This window comes from Charadrius vociferus, unplaced genomic scaffold, assembly GCF_000708025.1.
Source record: "Charadrius vociferus isolate BGI_N301 unplaced genomic scaffold, ASM70802v2 scaffold54, whole genome shotgun sequence".
NCBI classification, from domain to species: Eukaryota; Metazoa; Chordata; class Aves; order Charadriiformes; family Charadriidae; genus Charadrius; species Charadrius vociferus.
In genome coordinates, this window is record NW_009648350.1 from 2,913,442 (window position 1) to 2,922,683 (window position 9,242).

The window sequence follows — 9,242 nt, forward strand, 5'->3', positions numbered from 1 at the left end:
CCACGGGGGTAGGGCCGGCAGGCGGCACCGCCGTTGACCCGCAGCCCCTGCAGACGCGCTGGCCCGGTCTCCCCGCCGGCGTCGATGCCTGCGCCTGGTCCCAGCTCAGCGGCAAGTTTTACTTCTTCAAAGGTAGGTGAGGCACAGGCAGGAGAGCTCCTCTCAGGGCTGCTGCTGCTCCTACCTGTGATCCGGCTGGAGCATCTTCTCCTGTCCCCTCCTGCTGGTCTCATCCCAGTGCAGAACTGGGGCATCGCTGGGTCCCAGGTGTGCAAAAACCCGCAGGAGCCCTGCGCTCGGTGCCTGCCGTGGATTAACCGTATGGACGAGGACGTATCGCCCCGGCAGCCTGCATCACCCCCTCGTGCCTCAGTTTCCCCATTCAGGAGAGCTGCTCTCACCCGTGTTTGAAAATAAACCAAGACACATCACGCTCTTTGGGGTCTCGGGGAGAAAACGCTCCCGGGAGACGCGTGGCCGCAGGGGAGCTGAGGCGAGTGCGGCGTTTTCATGGTACGCATGGTTCCCCGCGCCGTGCCGGGGGCTGAGCTGCCACGGGGGAACTGAAATGCCGTCTGCAAGCTGCCCGGTGACACGCTGCAGCCGGACGGGTAGAGGAAGGTCAAACCAGGCAGCCGAGCTGCCGGGGTCAGCCCCAACTTTTAATGGAAACCAGTGGCTGGCTCGTCAGAAAGGGGGCTTTGTTGCTCCGGCTGGGTGAGAGCCAAAAGCCCCTCTCCCTCCCCAGCCCTCGGCCGCTCCCTCCCTCCCCGGGGTTGGGTCAGGCTGTGGTTTGTGAGCAGAAAAGGGCTTTTGTCCGCCTGCTTTGCCGGGACGGGGCTCTGCAGTGAGACGGCTCTGTGGGGACGGCCGAGCGCTCGGCCCCGGTTGCAGTTCCTCCCGCTGCAGTGCTGGTCTGGGTTGTCCCAACCCCGGAGGGGTCTGGGTCCATCTGTCCCACTCGTCGCACAGGAGCCGGGGGGAGGTTTGCAAGGAAGCAGCGGGGGCTGACGGATGGTGTGGTGGCCATGCTCTGTCCTGGGTGGTCCCTTTCCGTGCCTTCAAGCCCCTGAGCTACAGTGCCTCAGTTTCCCCCCCCCAGCCTTGTCTCTGTGGTGGTGGTGGTTGGGTCACCAGTGGGATGGATGTCACAGATGCGTGTCTTGGGCTGCAAGGCCGGCCCTGTGGCTGGGTCCTTCCACATCTCCTGGAGCTGGTCCTGCAATGGACCCTGTAGGGATGGGCTCTAACCCCTCTCCCCATCTCTTCCCAGGCGGCCGATGCTGGCGCTACACGGGCTCCAATTTGGAGGCAGGTTTCCCCCAAAAATGCAGTGCCCGTGGCCTCCCCCGGCACCCTGACACCGCGCTCTACTTCCAGCAGCTCCGGCGCCTGGTCCTCTTCAAAGGCCCCAAGTACTTTGTGGTGAGTGAGGAGACCCTCGGCGTGGAGCCCTACTACCCCCGCAGCCTGCGGGACTGGGAGGGTTTGCCCCCCGGCACGGCGGGCGCCCTCACCCACCGCGACGGCTTCGTCTACTTCTTTCGGGATGATCAGTACTGGCAATTCGACCGGGCGAAGCTGCAAGTGGTGGCCACCGGCAAATGGGCCACCCAGCTGCCCTGGATGGGCTGCTGGGATGCAAACGGTGGGCAGGTCCTCTTCTGAGTGGAGCGTGCTGGGACGAAACGGGGGTGGGCTGAACCCCACCTTGATCGCCGTTGCCCAGATCCGTCTTTAATTGACTCTGGATTCCTGTCTGGGAACGGTTCGGCAGGGACCGGCAGGTCGGGGCTGTCCATGGATGGCCGGAGCTGTGGGTTGGTGGAGCGATGCCCCGAAGAATGCCGGATGGGGCAACCATCAGCCCAGGCGGGTCTGCTGCTGAAAGCTTTGGGAGACAATATTTTTTTAAAAAAGACCACAGGAAGAAAAAAAAAAAAAGGTGTAAGCCATGGAGGCTGCAAACACACCCGTTTCTGTTAACGTTCAGGATAGCATTACGTTTGTGTTTTTTTTCAAACTGGGACTGGGGTTTGTTTGATACTTTAGCTGTTGTTTTTTCCCCACCGTCAGGCAGCGAAGTGCCTCACCGTGGCTTGGTTTGGGGCTTGGGTGGTTTTAAATAAGAGACTGAGAATGTTTCCCGGTTAAAACAACAAGAAAAGAGACATTTGGACAAAAATAGAGGTCCGTGTTGAGCTGACCTCCTCTTCTCCTGCCTCCTCCCCTCCCTTGCCCTGGGGATGGAGAGTCGGCACCTCCAGGAGAAGCCCATTCCCTGCGGATGCTTCGCTGGGTTGCGTTCACATCCCAGCCCTCTGGTGAGACACTGGCTGGAGACACCACCACCATGGGATTTTGGGGGAGAAAGCAGAGGGTTTTGGTGTAGGAGCCTCTTTGGGGTGAAGGGAGGGGGGAGGTACAGCTGAGCTGCTGACCGTGTCACTGTGGGACGGTTGCAGGAGCGTTGCAGCTTGGCTTTCTGATGGGTTTGGGATGGCTGGGTGGGTTCTCCGGTGTCTAATAAGGGTTGTGCTCACCCAGAAGCCTTTCTTGTGTACAGAGAAAGTGTCTGTCCTCTGCTCTGTCTCTGCAAGTGGTGGGATCGATGTATTTTTGGCCCTCTGCCACAGGTGGATGAACTGGGTTGAAAAATTACTGGGGGAGGAGGAGGAGAAGAGAGGGTGAGCGGGACAGATGGACATGTCTGTGCATGCAGGCTCGCGGGGACAGCTCGGCTGCATATTCCTCATTCCTTTCCCGAAGCAGCCTCCCCACCTCGAAACGCCGCTGGTTCCCGTGCAAAGGGTCACCGGTCACGTCTGCAAAGGGCCATTGTCTCCCACCGCCGGTGGGGGAGCGTCGGGTCCCCAAGGCTTGAATGCGGTGGCAGCAAATGCCGGCTGTCCGTGACCAGGACAGGGCTCGGCTTTCCTAAAACGTCCTTTGATTTGAGAGATTTGGGGATTTTCACCACGCTGGGGTTGTACATGGGTGGGCTGCTGCATCACTAATGGTTCTCCCAGGACTCCAGTTGGGTGCCCGGCTTCAGGTCGGTGGCTTTGGCTCTGGGCTGTGGCTGGTCCTGCCGTGCCGAGAGCCAACACGAGCGGTTCTGTCCTTTTTCCACGATATTTGTGAATGAGCCCTTCCTGTGCAGACACGGACACGGGGAATTCATCTCCTGGTGTCTGAGGCTTAAAACCTCGGGGGCTTTTCAACATTACCAAAGAGACAGGGCCACGTCATCCTTTATTTTGAATTGAATGATAATAAGGCGACATCACTTCCAGGGAGTCCCAAGGGCTTGGAGACCCGATGGCAAATAAAACAAACCTCTTAGTATGCGGTGTTGGGATTTCTGCTTGTTTTCATGTCACGCTTTTGTATTTTTTTTAAAAAAAGCCAATCTCCCGTTTCCTGAAAGGGCTGTATTTAAGCTGTGTGTGTGTGTTTGGGATCGGTGCGGCTATTGCTGAATTTGGCCCCAGCTTTCGTGCTTGCTGGATCAAATCGGGGGGGATGGATCTCACTGAAAAATCACTGTATGAAGCGCATGATGCTGACAGTGATGAAAACATGGAAACTCTCTTTGCTGCCTCATCCCGAATTACTGAGGATTTCTCCACACCTCGAGATGTGTTAATAGGTTTTCCTTCCAGCACGGAGGGTGAATTCACGCTGATGGGCGCCCTCCAGGTCCTTTGGTGCGTGAAGGCAGGTCCTTGCCTCCCCTTGCCTCCCTTGATCCTTCCCTGCTGCTCCTGTTTGCTTTGCTTCATGCCGTGACACGCCGGGGTGTCCTGCCTGCGCTGCCCACTCTGCGGGCAGCGTTTTGCCTTGCAGGGATGAGGTCCTGCCGGCCGGCGCAGGCGGGGGGGGTCACGATGTTTGCAGAGTTGGTCGTGCCTCCGTCCCCGCTCACGTCTCCTGCCCGAAGCTGCATCTCTCCTGCCCTCTTGGCTGCCGCCGACCGTGGGATCTGCAACGCGATGGGGAGGGTGATGGAGGTGATGGGGGGGCGGGAGGTGATGGGGGGATTGATGGGAAAGGCTGGTGCTGGAGAAGGTCTTGCTGTCAAGGCGTCCGCCCTGGGCACTGAGAAGGGTCAGAAAAAGAGTGTGATGGCTGGTTCATGTACTGCGCTTTGGAGACGGGAAGATTTATGAGGTTGTCTGTACCCCAGGGGCACTCCAGACCTGCAGAGAAGCAGCAGGTGGTTATCCCCTTTCATGTCCCCTTAGGAGAGAGCTGAGCATCACTTCTGCCGTGGGACTGGAGGCTGAGGGTGGGACAACCTTGAATCCTCTCCCGTTTTTGGGTTTACCTTTTCCTCCCTTGTTTGCGACGGTGTTTTTCCTGGGGCTGTGGGCTCTCGGGATGCCTTGGGGTCACGGGTGATGCTGCCAGGGCTGGGGCTGAGCGCGGTGTCGCTGGCAGAGATGGGGTGATTGTGCTGCATCGCCTGCGCCCCACAAGTGTGGGGGGGACCTGGGGAGGTGGACTTAGACCCCGAGCCATGCCATGGGCCTCACTGGGTGCCCTGGCTGAAAATCCTGCATCACAAGGACCCTTTTCTCCTGCTGGCCTCCCCGGCAGAGCACGCCAGGCGCAGACTCCTCCGGCCAGCCTGCCACGCATTCCCCAACCCCGGGGGAATAGCTGGGATTCTTGCATTTCCTCCCCCAAAATGACACCGGCTGGACCGTGATCTGCGGTGAGCATCAGCAGCTGGCTCCAGGGAGAGGACGGGGTCTCCCGACACAGCAAGAAGCCCTCCAAGCCCAGGAGAGGCTCCGTTTCGGTCCCACAGCTTAAGCACGTCCCTGGTAGATTTGGGTTTTGTCGAAGTACCTGGGTGCTGGGGCAGCTCTGCCAGCCCTGGGTTGGGGAGGGAGTCTCTGACATTCCCAGCAGTGCCCACTCACTGGGTAGTTATTTTCTTAAAGCCCCAGCTCCTGGAGTCACGCCACCCATGGAGGAGCTTGGCTTTTGCCGAAGACTTCATTGTCGTGGGCAATTCGGGAAGAAGTTCGCGAAGGAGCACAGCGCAGAGAAACCCCAAAGGTGGGCATGCAAATAAACCCCCTTCGTCTTTTTTTTTTTTTTTCCAGAAAGGGTTTTTGGGGAGAGGATTGATGGATTTGCTCTGTGATTTGCAGGTGCAGCTCCTGCATTTCCTCAGAGCTTTGGCTGAACCCTGACACACTGCACATCTCAGGGCTTTCCAGCTCCCAGTAAGGGGTGGTAGGAGCCCTCGAGTGAAGGGGGCTCCCGGGGAGCGGGGTCACTGCGGGGACTTGCTCTGGCCCCGACCTTTGGAGGTGATGGGACCCGTCTGTCCCCTGCCGCGAGATCAAGGGATGAGGCATCAAGTGTAGGGATTCACACCCAAGCACGAGCAGCCACCGGAGTTTTTACCAGATGAAATGAAATGATGAGAGTGAATGGTGGTGCTTGAGATCAGCACCCGGGAGTGTTGCCCCGGGGGTCCTGGGTGCAGCGAAGGAGGGAGGATGGTGGAGGGGGAGCCAGGGGAGCAGAGCGTGGGGGTGCAGGGCTCCTCAGCTCTCACACCTTGCTCCACATCTTGGAAAGAGCAGAGAAAGCAATGGCAGTGGCAATCCCCTGTTGCCAGTCTCTTCCTCCTCCTCTGGCTCTCTCCGCTGGGATGTTTCCATGTTGCACAGCATCCCTGCGGGACAGCTGAGCCAAGGAGTTTGGGAGTCTGACCGCTGTCAGGACCAGGTCTCTCCAAGGGATGTCTGACCCAATCCCGTCGGCTTTGGCGAGCCCTCACCTCGGGGTTTGGCTTTGCAGCTCCCGGTGCTGCTGTGCCCCACGGGGTGGGTGCGGAGGGCAGAAGGGATGCAGAGGGACTGGTCTGAGCATCACCCCCAAGATGTGTTCAGAGGTCCTCATACCGGACCTGCCCTGAGGTCATCCTCTCCCCATCCCTCTGGGCACTCCATCCAGGGAGGAGGGAGCTGTACTCGGGTGGGCTCCTCACCACAGCGTGTTTGGGCTTGCAATGGCACACGGTGGCACCTCAGCTGAGTGTCTAAACCTGTGAAATGGGTGCCAAAATGCGGCTGGCTCAGGGCTATGAATTCAGGGGTACAGACCCCTGAAGATGCACCTTGTAGGGCCCCCAGGTCACCCCACATGCGGTGGAGGTGGGTGCAGGGATGGTGGGGAGGGGGAAAATCCCACTTCTTTTGGGGCTGTGAGCAACTTGGGATGCTGAAGAGCTGCTCTCTAACCCCTTCCTACCCCAGAGCCAGGGATCTTGGGGGGAAAATTCCATCCCTGGGGCATCCAGGGAAGAAGGAGCCGCGCTGCTGGCGGAGGAGCAGGCGCTGAAGGGTTAACGGGGAGTGTTTGCAGCCGGTCCCTTGTCACCAAGGAGAAGGGAACAGCACTTGGGAAGGAAACAAAACACCCACTGCCCAGGAGGGTGATTTCCTATCCCCACACTGCATTACAGCCCTTGGACCTCAAGAAGGGCTCCTGGCACTGGGAGGACGGTGTCACCATCCTGGGTGGCAGAGAACAACTGGCACCGGGTGAGTGTGGCTGCTGGGGAGGTGGGCTGGGGACACAGCCCAGGGCAGCTCCCCGTGTTCCCATCACCCATGTCCCCATCACCCCTTTCCCTCGGTCTCCTCCCAGTCTTATGGCAAAATGTGGGGGACGCCGGGAGCTGCGGTGCGGAGCATCCGTCCCTACCAGTCCAGCGAGCAGTACCTCTACGCCATGAAGGAGGACTTGGCGGAGTGGTTGAAGGAGCTGTACGACCTGGATATCGAGGTGGGCACCTTCGTGGAGGTGCTGGAGACAGGGGCCGTGCTCTGTTCCCACGCCAACAATGTCACCCACGTGGCTGGGGAGTTTGCCCGTGCCTTCCCTGGTGTTGCCTGCCACCTCCGCCTGCCTGCCGCCGGCGTCGCCTGCAACCTCACGGCACAACCAGGCACCTTCCAGGCCAGGGACAACGTCTCCAACTTCATCCAGTGGTGCAGGAAGGAGATGGATATTAAAGGTAAGATGCCAGGCTCCAGCTGCCCCATGTCCCCGTGGGCAATTCCCCTCCAGCTGCTCCTGGTGTCACCCCGGCTGTTTTCCCATGTGTCCCCCAAAGCCAGTGCCACCCCAGCGTTGGGCAGCACCACGCGCGCACTTCTCTGAGCTGGGATTTCTTTCACAAACTCCTCCGGGCTCGGCAGCAGCTTTGCAGGGTGCTGGCACGCAGCGGGCATGTTTGCTTGGGTGCAAATATGCACTGGGGGGGTGGAAGTGGAAAGGGTGTATGCCGCAGTGTGGTCCTGCCATGCACGGCAGGATCCCAGCCGTAAGGACATCAGGAGCGGTCCCGGCTTTCGGCAAAGGGTCTGTCACCCTGACCCCACCACCAGTGGATGCCCAGAAGGGGCACAGAGTGACACATCCTCAGCACACCCAACCGCTGTGGTTTGTGGTTTGGGATGCCATGAAACAGCCACAGCGCCTTTGCTTGGAGATGCCCAAGGGGAAGGCTCTTCCTCCGGGAATTTATCCCAACCTTTGTTGGACCCAGCCATATTCCTAGCGGGATATGTCCAGGGAATAACATCCCTCCAGGCAGGTTTTGATCCCACCAGTGCCCTCCGTCCCCTTCATCCCTGTCCCCCTGCCTGCCCTGGCTCAGTCCACACTTGCCCTGCCCCAGATGTCCTGATGTTCGAGACGGAGGACCTGGTGCTGAGGAAGAATGAGAAGAACTTTGTGCTGTGCCTGCTGGAGCTGGCACGCCGCGCTGCCCGTTTCGGCATGCGTGCCCCAACCCTTGTGCAGATGGAAGAGGAGATCGAGGAAGAGCTCCGCCAGGAGCTGGACCTGCTGCCTGCAGACACCCCCCTGCCCCAGCCCCCCAGGAAACCACGGGACCTCCACAACCTCGACCAGATGGTATGGATGGGCACGGAGCGGGATGGGGATGGGGATGAAGATGGGCACGGCCATCCCAGGACCCTTCCCAGGAGCCCTGGTGAGGACCCGTCCCTGCTGCCCACAGGTCCAGCACCTGGTGAGCCGCTGTACCTGCCCCATCCAGTTCCCCATGATCAAGATATCCGAAGGGAAATATCGCGTGGGTGACTCTGACACCCTCATCTTTGTCCGGGTGAGTCCGCTTCGCCCTATGCTTTTGGGGCACCGGCACCAGGAATCCTGCTCTGCTCCATGAAGCCTCTTCCATAATCCATCCCCGAAATGGGGCCAATGTGGGGTTTTGACCGTTATGCCCAAAAAAGGGCAGCAGGGAAGCTCGGCCCTGCGGTACATGTTTGCATGGATGTAAACACTCATGTGTACAGGACAAATCCTGCCGTCCCACACCAAGCCAGAGCCAGGTCTTACCCAGCAACGGGAACACTGGGATGCTCTGTCCCTGCCTGCATCCGTCCCTCAGCCTGGCTTTCCCAAAGGGCTCAGCACATGGCGGTGGAGAGGACTTTTCCCAAAAGGCTCCCTGCTCTCCTTGGGGTGATGAAACGTGTCTGTTGGGATGGCAGCAGGAGCTGGGACCCTCCCTGCCTCGGTGCCACTGAGCTGTCCTTTGGGAGACCTGGTGGCACTTCGGGCAAGCCCACAGCTCTCGAGCACCAGAGGACGAAGCCCGGCTGAGTGTGTCACCCCCAGGCTGCTTAAAAAGAGGGAGGGGGGGGTGGGGGGGGGTCCCATGGATGCGTCACATGCGCCTCTCCGGACCTTATGGCTCGTGGCATCCCGTGCAGATCCTGAGGGAACACGTCATGGTGCGGGTCGGGGGCGGCTGGGACACGTTGGAGCACTACCTGGATAAGCACGACCCGTGCCGCTGCACCTCGCTCTGTGAGTCCCCACGTCCCCAAATCCCATGGTTCTGCCCCATGACTGGGGTGGTGGGGGGGGGGGGGAAGTCCATCCTGGGTCTGGCTGCTTCTGGGGCCATTTGTAGGAGCAGTAGACCTCACTACCATGATGCCTCAGTACTTTGCTGGGGAATGTCTGGTTTTGGGGACTCTCTTTGGCTTTGGTGGCCACTAGAGGTCACGGCAGACTTTTGGATGGAGCCGGACCCCAAAAAGCTCCTTTGCAGGGACCGCAGGTTTGCACCAGCATCGCCGAGAATGAAAAAAGGTGTTTTTCAGTTTTGAGTCCTTTTGAAAGAAGGGAGGGCCAAAGTTGATAGCTCATTTGAAGGGGTTCCAGGAGGCAGT

The 9,242-nt window shown here is 59.5% G+C and overlaps 2 protein-coding genes across 2 annotated transcripts in view; both read left to right on the plus strand.

The window, feature by feature from the left end:
• Positions 1 to 1,668, plus strand: part of MMP28 (matrix metallopeptidase 28) — an 18,916-nt gene extending 17,248 nt beyond the window's left edge. The window contains exons 8-9 of the mRNA XM_009885208.1: positions 7 to 132; positions 1,274 to 1,668. Coding sequence (XP_009883510.1) covers positions 7 to 132; positions 1,274 to 1,668 — 521 coding nt within the window. The remainder of the gene's footprint in view (positions 1 to 6; positions 133 to 1,273) is intronic.
• A 5,019-nt stretch (positions 1,669 to 6,687) lies between these two features.
• The window catches only part of GAS2L2 (growth arrest-specific 2 like 2), a 4,146-nt gene continuing 1,591 nt past the window's right edge, over positions 6,688 to 9,242 (plus strand). Inside the window, exons 1-4 of the mRNA XM_009885209.1 lie at positions 6,688 to 7,045; positions 7,712 to 7,950; positions 8,057 to 8,164; positions 8,778 to 8,902. Of these exons, the coding sequence (XP_009883511.1) occupies positions 6,688 to 7,045; positions 7,712 to 7,950; positions 8,057 to 8,164; positions 8,778 to 8,902 (830 nt within the window). The remainder of the gene's footprint in view (positions 7,046 to 7,711; positions 7,951 to 8,056; positions 8,165 to 8,777; positions 8,903 to 9,242) is intronic.